This window comes from Eucyclogobius newberryi, unplaced genomic scaffold (genome assembly GCF_026437365.1).
Source record: "Eucyclogobius newberryi isolate DKJ021-1_F unplaced genomic scaffold, fEucNew1.0.hap1 SCAF_17, whole genome shotgun sequence".
Taxonomy (NCBI): domain Eukaryota; kingdom Metazoa; phylum Chordata; class Actinopteri; order Gobiiformes; family Gobiidae; genus Eucyclogobius; species Eucyclogobius newberryi.
In genome coordinates, this window is record NW_027315801.1 from 34,616,848 (window position 1) to 34,634,754 (window position 17,907).

A 17,907-nucleotide genomic window follows, 5' to 3' on the forward strand; every position below is an offset into this window, starting at 1 on the left:
GTCTGTTCTTGGAGGCAAACGCTCTCTGCAGTTCCTCCATGATACAGCTAGGGGGCATGGGAGGGTGGATCATGTTGAGGTGTGGAGAGCCCGAGGGGTTGCCCAGGGGCCCTCTTAATGGCAGGGGCATCGTCGCCATGGTTTCGGGAGCCCGGGGCGGCGGCTCTTTGGGCTGGAGGTAGGAGTTTGGTAAGTGTGTGGGGAGCGACACAAGACCAGGGTCTGAGAGAGAGATGTCAAATATTAAGAGGGTGATGTAAAGATAGATATAGTAAGTAGATGAAACGCACCGTCCCCTGAGCTGTGCTGGGACACTAGTTTGGGAGGTACTTGTGGAGGTGATGTTCCTGTTGGGACGTCCTGTTCTGTGGGATCCTCTCCGGGCTCGGCGCCGTTCTGAAGCCCGTCTGGAAGCTCTCCCGCCGGGTGCAGCTCATCGCCCCGGGCCTCGTCTGAGAGAGCCATGTTCTCCTCCACGCAGCCTCCATCCTGCAGCGGGCTGCTCCCTGCAACAGGCACAGGACAACTACTGAGACACAGTGTGAGGGTCAGGGAGAGTCAGCGGGGGTCAGCCCTCTAATCTGACATCTGCAAACATGAAACCCACAGTCGCAGTAACAGACTGTTTTCATGCCCTTTTGTGCCATCTTCTTTCGATTATCAGATGCAGAAGCTGTTGTCTATTACATCATATATTGTCTATCATAAACCATGTGCAATGTATTCTATTGTTTGAAATATCATAAACACATGAAAAAGTTTTTTCCCCTAAAATCTTAGACATACAATATCTTTTAAAACCTTTTATGAGCAACACATCTGCACATCCTGTAGACTCTGCTCTAGTGACTCTAACTAACCCTTTTATTCCATTGTCTCTGCTGCCCTCTAGTGGTCACAGAGCAGAATGTCTTCCTCTCACTTGCTCTTAAAACGACACAGTAGAAAGTATAATGTGTGCATCCTTTTCATGAACAGCACTCTAAACACACTTCATTTCTGCTTCCTGTGTCTCTTGTGTCTTCGTTAACTGTTGTACCTGAAGAGAGGTGGTTCTCGTCTGGTCCCAGGTACTCCACACTGCTCACTGTGAGGTTGGCGCTGAGAGAACCCCCAAAGCCCCCGAGCAGGACCGTCCCGTCTGAACAGCAGCCCCGGGTGGGCGAGGAGTGGTCATGGCACAGAAGACTGCTGGATAATGCTACATCTGTGAGAGAGGACTTAAGTCAGTCGAGGTCTATTCATTCCATGAGCATCTGCAGCCAGAACAATGCAATTATAACACACATAATCTAATCGTGGAAACTACGCCCCAATCACAAAGAGCTCAATCATATTACAGTGACGAGGCCATTCTGTGTCCAAGGCAGAGGCTTCACACCACCTCCTGGAAATGCATTTACACACATGTTTAGGCCTGACACAGAGATGATGTGTACTTTTGACCATTCAGCGATGTATATTTATTTCTTCAACTGATTTTGTTCTACTCTTGAAAGTAATGAACTTCTCTGACAAACATTGAGATTGTCATTAAGATTAGCTTTGTGTACAGTATAAATAGTTGGGTTCTGTTCAAAAGGCACATTTGAAACATGTCCAGGAGCATCAACATTTGAGCTGCAAAACTAAGAATCATATTTATAGAGTTCTAAACTGCTGTGTTAAGTTTTAAAACAGAATAAAACTGGATATTGTGTTGTTTGCAATTAACTTAATGAATTGCAGTGATTCCATTCAAATTGCTGTTTAAATTTGATTGCAATATATTAGCACATGTTTTTCATAATTATACAATAACCATCTTGTATCTGTGGGTTAGGGATAATTGTGACTATTTTAGAAGCAAAATTTAGTATTTTTTTATTCAATCTATTGTCCAACTATATTTAGTCATTCAGAAAGTTCTATTTCATAAAGCTGCTCACCAACTTGAGAAATAGTAACGTGTTAGACAACAAGAATTAAATGTAAAGAATGGAAGATTTTGTTGATTTGTTTAATTGTTAAATTGTGGTGTTTTTTCTCACAATAACACTTATATTGATCTGTGGCGTGCCTTTCATTTTAACTGTCAGGAACATTTTAATGGAATATTTAAAAAAGATGCAGCGTATTTTCAATTAATTTAAAATTTAGCAGAAATATATTTCCAATAGAAAAAAAGACTAATGAATAAATGTGTCTCACACACGTCATTATTGACACAGGACATTCTGAGCATGTTATAATCTTCCTCTTTAATAACACGAGCAGACAAACTCCTGCTGCATCTGTTTCTTCTCTTCGTTATGATTCGTGAACACAATGAGGCGCCGGATGATTCACTCACAGCCCACGACGCCACAGGAAATGAACGTCTTTGTCATTGGTGTAAAACACTATTTACTTGGGGACATTTGGTTTGTGTTTCCTCAGGATCTGGAAGGTTCCCAAGAAACTCCAGGGAGCGCGAGTCGAGCAGCATTTGTGAAGGTGTAATCCTGCTGCTGAAGGAGGAAACCGCCACTAACATCGTGTAAGTTTGTCTCTAATAAGTCAGGAATAATGAGTTAATGATAGATGCTTAATGCTGCAATCTACGACTTTAAAATATGACTTTATCACTCCCAGCAGCCTCTGGGGCCTGAGCAGTGCAAAACACACACAACCAAACATGCAACACGCTCTGAACAAACAGGAACTTTGAGATCAGTAAATAACATCTAAATGAATCTGTTTGGGAATAACATTGAATAGTGTGGCCATAAACTGGCGGGAAATCCTCTTAGACACACTCTATATCGTTAAAAATGTTTTGTGGTTGTTTTTACAGTCCTTTTTAACATTTCTGAAGGTAATTATGACTAAAACAAATACCTGGAAAACACCTTCTTTCATCATATTTCATTCTAATCCGAGCAGTGAAATGGCCTCAATTTAATGCCGTACTTGTGCATGTAAACGTGGAATTGTTTTGTGTGAATGCAGCAACATGACACGTATGTGAAGTTGGGAAATATTGACAGAAATGAATAACTCTCTATTATGTTTGGAGTGTCTCGATAATGACAATCCAACAGAACAGTTTAGCTGAAGTTTAATTGATCTGAAATGTTTGTTGAATTAATTAGTGAAGAAATATGACCGTATATCCTGATTTTAAACTTTACAATGTCACTTTTTTTAATCTTTAGCCACTATAAACCAGGCATGTCCAAACTACGGCCCGGGGGCCAAATGCGGCCCTTAGACCAATTTTTGTTGGCCCTCCAGCTTCCTGCTAAGTTGGCCCAAACAACAAATAGAAGTACTTTTACTGTCAAATTGGAAAAATTCAAGCATTTTGATGTTATAGAAACCTAATAATAATGTTCCACGTCTTATGAAAGGTGTGGAGGCATCAAAACTATGTCAAACGCAAAACTTCAGATTAATCACTTTTCAAATTTGACACTGTCGGGTTGTTTGTGGCCCTTTGCTCCATATAAGTCTCAAAATATGACACCCCTGCTATAAACAATACATTTAATTTTCAAATTTCGCACATCTTCAAAACAACAACAGTCACACATCATTCTCAATTGTATATATATTGAAGAAAATAAATAAATGCATAACCTGTAGAACTCGTCTTGAGCTTGTCGTTTTTCTTTTTCCTCCATTTCCAGGGCTTGAAGAGGCGTCCTAACGTGGCCAGTTTGCTGTTTCTTCTGATTGGTGGAGTGTGCACCCCCGTCACGAGGCATCCCGTCCTCAGCGCCCTCTGCTGGTCACACACCTCCACTGCAACCACAGGTCAGAGTCACAATCACAATCACAAAAGGTTTATTATTGTCAGAGGGGCTGGGAAGTTGCTTTGGAGGTTCAGTGCAACTATGAACAATGATAAACGCAAGATCAAATAAGGGATGCATTTAAAATAATAATAATAATAATAGACAAATTGTAGACAACATTTACAGTTACATTGACTGTCATTTCTAAGGTAGCGCAGAAAGTGAACAGTGCAATGAGTGGTTGTTGATTAAATCAGCTCATGAAGCCACAAATGATATGTAAAATTCAATATTGATGTAATGAGGGAGATATTAAAAAAAAAGGAGAGTGAAATGGCAATTAGTTGGTGCTGAATAAACCATAATGTACTCCAAACGCAGTGAACAGATTGAATTAAAAAGGCTAATCTGATCAAGGCACACTCTGTCACAGCTATTTCCTCCCCGTGAATCCTCGCGCCCGGAGACGTATATCGCATATCAAATGCATTCATCATCACAGTCCAAATCAGCTCACAGCAGTAGAAAAGTGTATTTTTGGACAAAAAGGACCTTTTGTCCTTGAAGAGGCAGATTTCCCAGAGAACGACGGGTGTGGTCCCTGTAAGAGCCTGAAGATACACACTATAAGATCATGAAAAATCACTTTATGATGTGGGATATTCATATTAAGTACCCAGAATCTGTCAAATTAATGAACGATTAAAAAGGTGATATCACTTTGACACATTGTCGGTGTAATCCCTCATTCGTCCAGGCGTGTTCCATAGTAGAAAAAGCTTCAGTTGTAGTCATCTGGACTCAGTTTGAAAAAATAGACGTTTCGACTCTCATCCAAGAGTCATTGTCAATAACAGAATTTAGGTCGAGAACTCCGATATTAATACTGTTCTGTGGTAAGACCCGCCCATTGGGAGGAGCCTTCCTGAAGTAGAAAGAGTTGTTTGTTATTGACAATGACTCTTGGATGAGAGTCGAAACGTCTATTTTTTCAAACTGAGTCCAGATGACTACAACTGAAGCTTTTTCTACTTTGACACATTATTATAACAAAAAGGTCTGGATGTTATATCTTCAACAAATGAGTGGGAAAATGCTGTGGTTAAAAATATTGTTCACTGAAAATCTTATGAGCAACATTTGAGTCCTACAAAAGCATAAATATTAAGTAGTAAGAACATACTTGAGTACATTCAAGTACTCAAGGGGAAGAAAGTTTTCAGAATACTAAATGAACACATGCATTTTAATAAATATATAATTTAAAATAAGTATATTTTGTAATGTAACCCTCCTGTATTCTGAATACTGAGAATACATTTACGTTTAGTTATGTTAGACTATATCCCAATAAGGCAACATAGGATTAAAACTGCTTTTTTTGCGAATGTATTTATCTCTCCTTTGAGATGTTCTTTCTCATTAGCATCATTAGCATCATGCAGGCTGAAGCCCATAGTTCATAATAAAGTAACATGATGTACTCTTTTGATTTTTAGAAAGTACTACTACTACTGAACTAGTAATTGTACCAAAATCTGTGTTCTGATTATGTATTTTTGGTACACGTAATACACAAAGTAGGAGTAGCAGCAGTGATACTCGGAGTTCACTCTAAAGTAAGTAATCAGTCGAAGTAAAGTGTGAGTAGAATATTTGAGTACTCGACCAGCGCCTCCGGTCCACAGTGATCATAATCCACAGAAAGTGATCATAACCCACAGACAGTGATCATAACCCACAGTGATCATAACCCACAGACAGTGATCATAATCCACAGTGATCATAATCCACAGACAGTGATCATAATCCACAGTGATCGTAACCCACAGTGATCATAACCCACAGACAGTGATCATAATCCACAGACAGTGATCATAATCCACAGACAGTGATCATAACCCACAGACAGTGATCATAATCCACAGACAGTGATCATAATCCACAGACAGTGATCATAATCTGCAGACAGTGATCATAATCCGCAGACAGTGATCATAATCCACAGACAGTGATCATAACCCACAGACAGTGATCATAATCCACAGACAGTGATCATAACCCACAGACAGTGATCATAATCCACAGACAGTGATCATAATCCACAGACAGTGATCATAATCCACAGTGATCATAACCCACAGACAGTGATCATAATCCACAGACAGTGATCATAACCCACAGACAGTGATCATAATCTACAGTGATCATAATCCACAGACAGTGATCATAATCCACAGACAGTGATCATAATCCACAGTGATCATAACCCACAGACAGTGATCATAATCCACAGACAGTGATCATAATCCACAGACAGTGATCATAATCCACAGACTGATCATAATCCACACACAGTGATCATAATCCACAGTGATCATAATCCACAGACAGTGATCATGACCCACAGACAGTGATCATAATCCACAGACAGTGATCATAATCCACACACAGTGATCATAATCCGCAGACAGTGATCATAATCCGCAGACAGTGATCATAACCCACAGACAGTGATCATAACCCACAGACAGTGATCATAATCCACAGTGATCATAATCCACAGACAGTGATCATAATCCACAGACAGTGATCATAACCCACAGAGAGTGATCATAATCCACAGACAGTGATCATAATCCACACACAGTGATCATAATCCGCAGACAGTGATCATAACCCACAGACAGTGATCATAACCCACAGACAGTGATCATAATCCACAGTGATCATAATCCACAGACAGTGATCATAATCCACAGACAGTGATCATAACCCACAGACAGTGATCATAATCCACAGACAGTGATCATAATCCACACACAGTAATCATAATCCGCAGACAGTGATCATAATCCGCAGACAGTGATCATAACCCACAGACAGTGATCATAACCCACAGACAGTGATCATAATCCACAGTGATCATAATCCACAGACAATGATCATAATCCACTGTGATCATAACCCACAGACAGTGATCATAATCCACAGACAGTGATCATGACCCACAGACAGTGATCATAATCCACAGACAGTGATCATAATCCACAGACAGTGATCATAATCCACAGACAGTGATCATAATCCACAGTGATCATAATCCACAGTGATCATAATCCACAGACAGTGATCATAACCCACAGACAGTGATCATAATCCACAGTGATCATAACCCACAGACAGTGATCATAATCCACAGACAGTGATCATAATCCACAGACAGTGATCATAACCCACAGACAGTGATCATAATCCACAGTGATCATAACCCACAGACAGTGATCATAATCCACAGACAGTGATCATAACCCACAGAGAGTGATCATAATCCACAGTGATCATAACCCACAGACAGTGATCATAATCCACAGACAGTGATCATAACCCACAGACAGTGATCATAACCCACAGACAGTGATCATAATCCACAGACAGTGATCATAATCCACAGTGATCGTAACCCACAGACAGTGATCATAATCCACAGACAGTGATCATAATCCAAAGTGATCATAATCCACAGTGATCATAACCCACAGACAGTGATCATAACCCACAGACAGTGATCATAATCCACAGACAGTGATCATAACCCACAGACAGTGATCATAACCCACAGACAGTGATCATAATCCACAGACAGTGATCATAATCCACAGACAGTGATCATAATCCACAGTGATCGTAACCCACAGTGATCATAACCCACAGACAGTGATCATAATCCACAGACAGTGATCATAATCCACAGACAGTGATCATAATCCACAGACAGTGATCATAATCCACAGTGATCATAACCCACAGTGATCATAACCCACAGACAGTGATCATAATCCACAGTGATCATAATCCACAGACAGTGATCATAATCCACAGTGATCGTAACCCACAGTGATCATAACCCACAGACAGTGATCATAATCCACAGACAGTGATCATAATCCACAGACAGTGATCATAACCCACAGACAGTGATCATAATCCACAGACAGTGATCATAATCCACAGTGATCATAACCCACAGTGATCATAACCCACAGACAGTGATCATAATCCACAGTGATCATAACCCACAGACAGTGATCATAATCCACAGTGATCATAATCCACAGACAGTGATCATAATCCACAGACAGTGACCATAATCCACAGACAGTGATCATAATCCACAGTGATCATAACCCACAGACAGTGATCATAACCCACAGACAGTGATCATAATCCACAGTGATCATAATCCACAGACGGTGATCATAACCCACAGACAGTGATCATAACCCACAGACAGGAGAGTGAGCTGTCAATCACTCCCACTGTCTGAATGTCATCGCAGTAAAACAGCTCATTATACAGTCCAACTCGTTAGACCAGACGGAGGTTTGGCAGTGGAATAACAGACGTGTTCAGCAGAGGTTTAATCTTCAGAGGAGCAACAATATCACGTCTGTAAAATAAAATAAAAGTGTCAAATGTTTTCATGTGTTTCAATGAAAAACCTACAAGTTGTTTAAGTACTCGATCATGACGTCCTCAAACAGCGTCACTGCAGCTTTATCTGGGCTAAATGTAATTAAATATCACATTCAGAGCTTTGCAATCCAACCAACGAGTCGATTAATCGTTAGAATAATACTAATAATAATCGACTAGACAACGTGCTCGCTGAATGAATTGTTAGCTGCAGCACTAAAGGTACATTATGTGAAACGTGACTCGTGTATATATTGTATGTATATGTGTATCCTGGATTGAAATTGGGTGCAAAGTGATATTTCTGCACGTTTGTGATTAATTATACGCTCCATTCACAATATTCACAGAATGTTTTAGCACATTTTTCACATCTTTAGGCTTTAGGTTGTATCGCTTCAAAGCCACAGTTGATGCCGGTCTACAACATTTTCAACCACTTTAACCACAGCAGCACAAAACCGACAGGAAATGTACGAGATGCACCGAGAAGCCGCGCGCGTCGCCGGGCCACGAAATGAGGTCGATATCTTTGTTCAAAAATCCAAACTAAAGAGGATTTGTGGAAAGTGGGGGTGCGAGGGGAAGTGGAAGAGCTGAGGGCGCTGCGTGCGGTGAGGGAGGAGGGTGGAGGGTGGATACTTGAGGAGTCTTTGAGGATCCCTCCACCACCACCACCTCCTCCTCCACCTCCTCCTCCTCCACCACGTTTCCCCTCGAGCACATGGGCCGGGAGCAGAGCGAGGATTCAGGGAGTGAGGAGCAAGTAAACGGCTGCGTTACAAACACTATAGAGCCACCGGCCAATGTCTGTGGACAAGATTTAACACGATAAACAAAACTCTACTAGAATCTAAAGCAATAAAGCATAATTACTTGGATTTATTGTTAGTAATAAAGCATAACTGCACATGATCTCTCTGGGTGGAGTCTGCATGTTCTCCCCGTGTTACCGTGGGTTCTCTCCGGGTTCTTTGGCTCCTCCCACCGTCCAATCACGTGCATGTGTTAGGTAAGATTGGTGACTCTAAATTGGCCCTAGAGAGTGAATGTGAGAGTGAAGTGTCTGTAATGTCTATGTCTCTGTGATGTCCCTGCGATGAGTTGGCCACTGTCCAGGATGTACCCCGCCTAAGGCCCGAAGTCACTGGGATAGGCTCCAGTCACCCGCGACCCCGAAAGGGAACAAGCGGTAGAAAATGGATGGATGGATAAAGCATAATAAAAACAACAGAATAAAAATGAAACAATAAAATATTGGGCTTTAGTTTAGTCGATGTTTGAGTCTAATTGACTAAAATGCGTTTTCGTTGACTCATTATTTCATCGGGATTGTGAAAACGTTCCACCTTTTTGCCGGGGTGCGACTTATACTTATATTTATACTTTATATTTATACTACTTATACTCCGGAGCAACTTATATGTGATATTATTTGTTATTTTCACAACCGCATTTAGTCCGGAAAATACAGTATGTGCCACAGCAAAGAGGTCTGGAGTGAGAGCGTTGCATTGTGGGACATTTTGGGAGTGAATAGTGAGTTTAATCTGCTGTTTTATAGATAAATACACTCTTTTCTAGTGGTTTTCTGTATAAATATTTGTAATTTGCTATTGGCGTGATCTTGAGTGGCTCAACATCTACTTTTAGTCGACTAATTGTCTCAGAACATGTCTTTAGTCGACCAATACTTTCTTTAGTCACCCTAAAAAATCAAGTAGAAACTGATGATGTGTCTTAGTTGCATAATTCATTCATGACAAATGTATCCAACCATACAACAAAAAACTGCACAATATTAACAATAATAGTGTTTCCTTCTCTCAGTTAAACACAGCACAATAACATTATACCTGTAGTGATCATGTGCAGTACTTTATGACACTTACTGTATTCTACATCATTGTATTGTAGACTTCGCTTGCACAGTGTTGTATTTCATTATCTTTACACATTTTATTGTATCTTAACTCTATTCAAAACATGTCTAATATTTGAGTTGGAGTGGTGAGATTTAAGTCCATTTTAATAGTTCTACATCTTGATTTTTTTATTGCATTTCTCTGCCGTTCTTCTTCCCATCGTGGGACAAATACATATTTACTTCCTTTATTTTATGTCATTTAAAACAGCAATTTGCAATTTGTCACATTGCTAAAACTCTAAATAACTGTTCTAACACGGTCAAAAGTATAAAGCCTCCTACTACGAGCTCCCGATATTTCAAAAACACTTAAAATAAAGCATTTTTTGTAATAATGTATATGATTCTTTCCAAGTGCATCAATTTCCTGTGACCAAAAATGCTGTGTTTTTCTCACGTCTGTGTCGTCTAACTCATGAGCCCAGCAGCAGGAAACCTTTTAGCCACGAGAAGAGGAAAGACTAAAGAAGAAGCGGCGTTTGAAGCACAGTTTGTCCCTCGCCGTTTGATGTGTGACTTAACTTAAACTGCATCAAAAACCTTCTCTTACATTGGGTCTTGGCGGAGGCAGCGTGGCAGACCAAGCGGCGGCGCAGAATCCGAATCAGGTCAAGCTTAAAACCGAGAGGAAGCGCTTTCTGTCGCCACGGAGACACAGAGCTGGGGGGTGGGGCAGGGGGGCTAGTGCTGCTGCTGCTGCTGCTGCTGTTTCCATGACAACTACATCCAGATGCAGCAAGGGCGAGAGAGAAAGTGAGAGCGTACGAGAGCGAGACCCCCCCCACCCACCCAACCCCGACCGATCAACAGCAGCCGGCGACAGTCACCTCCGAGCGGCCAGCGGCTGCAGCTGGTGCACTGTGGGTAATCTGGGAAGGTGGCAAAGACGCGGTGGAAGAAGGGGAGGGGGGCGGCGAGGAAGAAGGGGGTTTCCAGCGCGAGGAGAGGAGAGGGAGGGGTTCTGTGGGGGGTTGTTGCTATACGGAAGCGCTTCCAGGAGGGAAAAAAGGCTCTCGTCCAATCACGATGCGGCTATTTATAATGCATATCAAGTAACTCTTCATTTTTCATTGAAAGGCTGTTTGGGAAATGACAGGAGGAGTCTGGGTGGGGGGGAAACAACAAAAACATGGAGATTGGTGTCAGGAGCGCGTGAACGGACAAGCGTGCGGCAGGGAGGATGTGGCAGGGAGGATGTGGCAGGTCCAGTGAATATGCCGATTCCGACAGGATTCATTAAAGCCACGTGTCGAGCTTTTGCAGGCGACCGTCAGTGCATGGCTTCTGCGTTGGCCTCAGCACCCGTCCGGTGGCGCTTCAATGCCATTTACAGGAGGTAAAATGACGTCCCGGTGCAGAGGGACAGAAGAGGGACAGAAGAGGGCTGTGAGGGACAGAAGAGGGCTGTGAGGGACAGAAGAGGGCTGTGTAAACATGAGGAGTGAGGGAAAAGGGTGGTCACAGACGCCACAGCCGCAGAGAGAGTGATTTAAGAGGGGACATAAAGGAGGCAATTTCATAATGTGACTTGGCAACATGAGCTCAAAGTGAAAGTGGCCCAAAGACCACACCCGGTTTACAGCAGGCGTCAGCAGCCCCCCCCCCCCCCTCCACACAGCAGTTCAATATTAGCCAAAAGACCATTTATTAAAAGACTGTCACGCTCCAAAAAAACATCTTTTTATTATATTGGTATTCGCCATTCAAACCAACGCAATTCTGATTTTGAATAGTTCAATTTCAGCTATGAATGTGACCTAAACGCAATTTCAGCTAAATTTAAGATAAGATAAGATATTCCTTTATTGTCCACACATGGGGAAATTCCATTGTTGCAACACAGTAGATACAGAGGAAAAGGACAGATAACTTATAGGAAGTTTAAAAAACACTCTTACTAGAAGAACTCTTATAAACAAAACTCTTATAAACAAAAACTCCTATAGACAAAACCTCTCATATTCTTAATAAGGAATGGAGGGGAAAATAAAGATAAAATAAAATAAAAACAGCTAGCGTAAGACAAAATAATACTCATATTAATGGTCAAATTTAGGTTACATTCATTCAAGGTCACGGCATTTTACGTTATGTTATGGATATGGCTGAAAAGTGTTATTCTGTGTAGAAATGACATGACTTTAACCTGGTTTGTGGGCAATATAATGACTCAACAACAACGCACAGCAGCAGACAATGTAGTATTAGTATCGACATAAGATCAGTTACAGAAATATTGACGCAAACATATTGGCAATTGTGTAATATTCTGAATGGACAAAGACTTCCCCGTTGTGGTAGTAAAAACCACAAAGGATGAAACTCTACGCTGCATCTTTCATTGATCACGAAGGCAGTTGTAAGATGATATGAATGGAGCGTTTACAGCACAAAGGCTCCAGACTGGCTTTGCTGAATCACTATTTGATAAAGAAGCGGACGGCGTCGTGTGTTTTGAACTCTCAGCGTGGCCATAAAAGATGAAACCACACAATACACTTCCAGATCACACTGAACCTTTGCAGCATTTACCTGTAGCATCAAGTTGGTTTCCCAATAAATGCAGTTACATTACCACCATTAAGATCGAGGGCAACACTATATGTCCTTAATATTACAGCGTGCCATTTTCAATCGCACTCGGATGTGTTCTGCTGAGCGATATCGCCGACCTCTGTTAACCACTATATCCAATACGTAGCCTAGTTATTGATTTTTAAAGCTCTTTCAGCAATCAGTTGTAACAAAATCATTACAAATAACAAATGACTAATGACCACTTCAAGCAAGGCGGCCAATTAATTACCAAAAGAAATACCAGCTCATTAGTGAGTTGTAAATGTCATTCCACATTTACAGTCGCTTTTCTGGCTCGAAACCTTGTTAAGAAAAGCAAATGAAGGTTTTCAACTAACTGTATTTCTGTGTAATATATGCAATGGAGTAAAACTTGGACCATCACACACTCATGATCGGATTACATTTGACATTTCAGGTCTGGTCACTTAACTGTGCAATAAATATGTTTCAAATCAAATATTGATTAACAGAAAACTATTGCAATTGTTGATTTAACAAATGCAATTCAAAAACAAGTTGACGATCCAGTCAGAAAGCAGAGTTCACGTCGGGTTCAAGATCCTTAGACTAAAACCAGTTTGTATATTAACAATATACAAAGTTTACCGGTAATTTAAATACAACTGGTATGACTCGACATGCAATATCAATTTCAATACCACAATCATAATTAAAAACACAATAAAACATTTACTTTTGTTAAATATGACCATGTTGTTTTATGATAGCTCTGATAAAGATCAAGATGTAAAACTATTCAGGAAAGGTAAACATTTGCCCTTATTAGGCATTTTTTCTGTAATAATACTTGTTCTTATGACTTTTTGTTTCGATACTTGTTTTATTATCTGCGTATGATTCATCATTTTAACCTAAAATGTCGCTCCGTCATAAAGTGTCCTCAGTTTAATGAAATCCCAGGTTCAGTCGTGTTTGTACGTGTGAAGCCCCCGTTACAACCATCGTCCTGCACATGCAGCGACCTAATGTCAAAATCAAGGTGTTTGATTGACGCCTCTGAGGCGGCACCACCACCTCATCCAAAAGCACAAACTGTTTACATTTGAGAATTTTTACATTTTAGCAAATTTGAACTGTTTTTAAAATGTTTAAATAATCATGAGCCACCACAAACACCAGAGCCTCCGTGAGTGGGGACTGTGTGGTTCCAAACACCAGAGCCTCCGTGAGTGGGGACTGTGTGGTTCCAAACACCAGAGCCTCTGTGAGTGGGACTGTGTGGTTCCAAACACCAGAGCCTCTGTGAGTGGGACTGTGTGGTTCCAAACACCAGAGCCTCTGTGAGTGGGACTGTGTGGTTCCAAACACCAGAGCCTCTGTGAGTGGGGACTGTGTGGTTCCAAACACCAGAGCCTCTGTGAGTGGGGACTGTGTGGTTCCAAACACCAGAGCCTCTGTGAGTGGGACTGTGTGGTTCCAAACACCAGAGCCTCTGTGAGTGGGGACTGTGTGGTTCCAAACACCAGAGCCTCCGTGAGTGGGGACTGTGTGGTTCCAAACACCAGAGCCTCTGTGAGTGGGACTGTGTGGTTCCAAACACCAGAGCCTCCGTGAGTGGGGACTGTGTGGTTCCAAACACCAGAGCCTCTGTGAGTGGGACTGTGTGGTTCCAAACACCAGAGCCTCTGTGAGTGGGGACTGTGTGGTTCCAAACACCAGAGCCTCTGTGAGTGGGACTGTGTGGTTCCAAACACCAGAGCCTCTGTGAGTGGGGACTGTGTGGTTCCAAACACCAGAGCCTCTGTGAGTGGGGACTGTGTGGTTCCAAACACCAGAGCCTCTGTGAGTGGGACTGTGTGGTTCCAAACACCAGAGCCTCTGTGAGTGGGGACTGTGTGGTTCCAAACACCAGAGTCTCTGTGAGTGGGACTGTGTGGTTCCAAACACCAGAGCCTCTGTGAGTGGGGACTGTGTGGTTCCAAACACCAGAGCCTCTGTGAGTGGGGACTGTGTGGTTCCAAACACCAGAGCCTCCGTGAGTGGGGACTGTGTGGTTCCAAACACCAGAGCCTCCGTGCGTGGGGACTGTGTGGTTCCAAACACCAGAGCCTCCGTGAGTGGGGACTGTGTGGTTCCAAACACCAGAGCCTCCGTGAGTGGGGACTGTGTGGTTCCAAACACCAGAGCCTCCGTGAGTGGGGACTGTGTGGTTCCAAACACCAGAGCCTCCGTGAGTGGGGACTGTGTGGTTCCAAACACCAGAGCCTCCGTGCGTGGGGACTGTGTGGTTCCAAACACCAGAGCTTCTGTGAGTGGGGACTGTGTGGTTCCAAACACCAGAGCCTCTGTGAGTGGGGACTGTGTGGTTCCAAACACCAGAGCCTCTGTGAGTGGGGACTGTGTGGTTCTAAACACCAGAGCCTCTGTGAGTGGGGACTGTGTGGTTCCAAACACCAGAGCCTCTGTGAGTGGGGACTGTGTGGTTCCAAACACCAGAGCCTCTGTGAGTGGGGACTGTGTGGTTCCAAACACCAGAGCCTCTGTGAGTGGGGACTGTGTGGTTCCAAACACCAGAGCCTCTGTGAGTGGGGACTGTGTGGTTCCAAACACCAGAGCCTCTGTGAGTGGGACTGTGTGGTTCCAAACACCAGAGCCTCTGTGAGTGGGGACTGTGTGGTTCCAAACACCAGAGCCTCTGTGAGTGGGGACTGTGTGGTTCCAAACACCAGAGCCTCTGTGAGTGGGAACTGTGTGGTTCCAAACACCAGAGCCTCTGTGAGTGGGACTGTGTGGTTCCAAACACCAGAGCCTCTGTGAGTGGGGACTGTGTGGTTCCAAACACCAGAGCCTCTGTGAGTGGGGACTGTGTGGTTCCAAACACCAGAGCCTCTGTGAGTGGGGACTGTGTGGTTCCAAACACCAGAGCCTCCGTGAGTGGGGACTGTGTGGTTCCAAACACCAGAGCCTCAGTGAGTGGGGACTGTGTGGTTCCAAACACCAGAGCCTCTGTGAGTGGGGACTGTGTGGTTCCAAACACCAGAGCCTCTGTGAGTGGGGACTGTGTGGTTCCAAACACCAGAGCCTCTGTGAGTGGGGACTGTGTGGTTCCAAACACCAGAGCCTCTGTGAGTGGGGACTGTGTGGTTCCAAACACCAGAGCCTCTGTGAGTGGGGACTGTGTGGTTCCAAACACCAGAGCCTCTGTGAGTGGGACTGTGTGGTTCCAAACACCAGAGCCTCCGTGAGTGGGGACTGTGTGGTTCCAAACACCAGAGCTTCTGTGAGTGGGGACTGTGTGGTTCCAAACACCAGAGCCTCTGTGAGTGGGACTGTGTGGTTCCAAACACCAGAGCCTCTGTGAGTGGGGACTGTGTGGTTCCAAACACCAGAGCCTCTGTGAGTGGGGACTGTGTGGTTCCAAACACCAGAGCCTCTGTGAGTGGGACTGTGTGGTTCCAAACACCAGAGCCTCTGTGAGTGGGGACTGTGTGGTTCCAAACACCAGAGTCTCTGTGAGTGGGACTGTGTGGTTCCAAACACCAGAGCCTCTGTGAGTGGGGACTGTGTGGTTCCAAACACCAGAGCCTCTGTGAGTGGGGACTGTGTGGTTCCAAACACCAGAGCCTCCGTGAGTGGGGACTGTGTGGTTCCAAACACCAGAGCCTCCGTGCGTGGGGACTGTGTGGTTCCAAACACCAGAGCCTCCGTGAGTGGGGACTGTGTGGTTCCAAACACCAGAGCCTCCGTGAGTGGGGACTGTGTGGTTCCAAACACCAGAGCCTCCGTGAGTGGGGACTGTGTGGTTCCAAACACCAGAGCCTCCGTGAGTGGGGACTGTGTGGTTCCAAACACCAGAGCCTCCGTGCGTGGGGACTGTGTGGTTCCAAACACCAGAGCTTCTGTGAGTGGGGACTGTGTGGTTCCAAACACCAGAGCCTCTGTGAGTGGGGACTGTGTGGTTCCAAACACCAGAGCCTCTGTGAGTGGGGACTGTGTGGTTCTAAACACCAGAGCCTCTGTGAGTGGGGACTGTGTGGTTCCAAACACCAGAGCCTCTGTGAGTGGGGACTGTGTGGTTCCAAACACCAGAGCCTCTGTGAGTGGGGACTGTGTGGTTCCAAACACCAGAGCCTCTGTGAGTGGGGACTGTGTGGTTCCAAACACCAGAGCCTCTGTGAGTGGGGACTGTGTGGTTCCAAACACCAGAGCCTCTGTGAGTGGGACTGTGTGGTTCCAAACACCAGAGCCTCTGTGAGTGGGGACTGTGTGGTTCCAAACACCAGAGCCTCTGTGAGTGGGGACTGTGTGGTTCCAAACACCAGAGCCTCTGTGAGTGGGAACTGTGTGGTTCCAAACACCAGAGCCTCTGTGAGTGGGACTGTGTGGTTCCAAACACCAGAGCCTCTGTGAGTGGGGACTGTGTGGTTCCAAACACCAGAGCCTCTGTGAGTGGGGACTGTGTGGTTCCAAACACCAGAGCCTCTGTGAGTGGGGACTGTGTGGTTCCAAACACCAGAGCCTCCGTGAGTGGGGACTGTGTGGTTCCAAACACCAGAGCCTCAGTGAGTGGGGACTGTGTGGTTCCAAACACCAGAGCCTCAGTGAGTGGGGACTGTGTGGTTCCAAACACCAGAGCCTCAGTGAGTGCCCAGAGAAAACCCAGAGGCTCCTGTTGAAGGATGCGCCAAATAAAATGAAAAAATGCAATAATTAAATTCTACTAAAGTGCAAAAAAACTACAGTAAATGTTGAATTACTCCATGTTCAAATGATTCATACTTCTTTATTTGTAAATAACACAGCGTTTTCTGTAGAAACACTGCATTCAAACTATTGGATGAAGCTTTATTTTTCACATTAAGTGCGATGTCCATATTAAATAAAAAAAAATTAAAAAATGGCAGTGTGTCTTGTGCCCGGGCTGGACCCCCTGCTCCAGGCTGGAGCAGGGGGTCCAGCCTGGAGCAGGGGGTCCAGCCTGGAGCAGGGGGTCCAGCCCGGGCACAAGACACACTGCCATTTTTTAATTTTTTTTTATTTAATATGGACATCGCACTTAATGTGAAAAATAAAGCCTGGACCCCCTGCTCCAGGCTGGACCCCCTGCTCCAGGCTGGACCCCCGGCTCGCTGCTCCAGGTGACCCTCTGCCTGCCCTTGAATCCACCACCTCTCCACCCGCTGCTCCCCTCCGCTCCGGGGCCCG

The 17,907-nt window shown here is 44.1% G+C and overlaps 1 protein-coding gene across 1 annotated transcript in view; it reads right to left on the bottom strand.

Moving 5' to 3' along the window:
• The window catches only part of phactr3a (phosphatase and actin regulator 3a), a 110,977-nt gene that overhangs the window by 51,073 nt on the left and 41,997 nt on the right, over nt 1-17,907 (bottom strand). The window contains exons 2-5 of the mRNA XM_072450253.1: nt 3,601-3,765; nt 1,040-1,207; nt 291-506; nt 1-222 (exon numbers count right to left, since the gene is read on the bottom strand). The exon at nt 1-222 is cut by the window's left edge and continues 7 nt beyond it. Of these exons, the coding sequence (XP_072306354.1) occupies nt 1-222; nt 291-506; nt 1,040-1,207; nt 3,601-3,765 (771 nt within the window). The remainder of the gene's footprint in view (nt 223-290; nt 507-1,039; nt 1,208-3,600; nt 3,766-17,907) is intronic.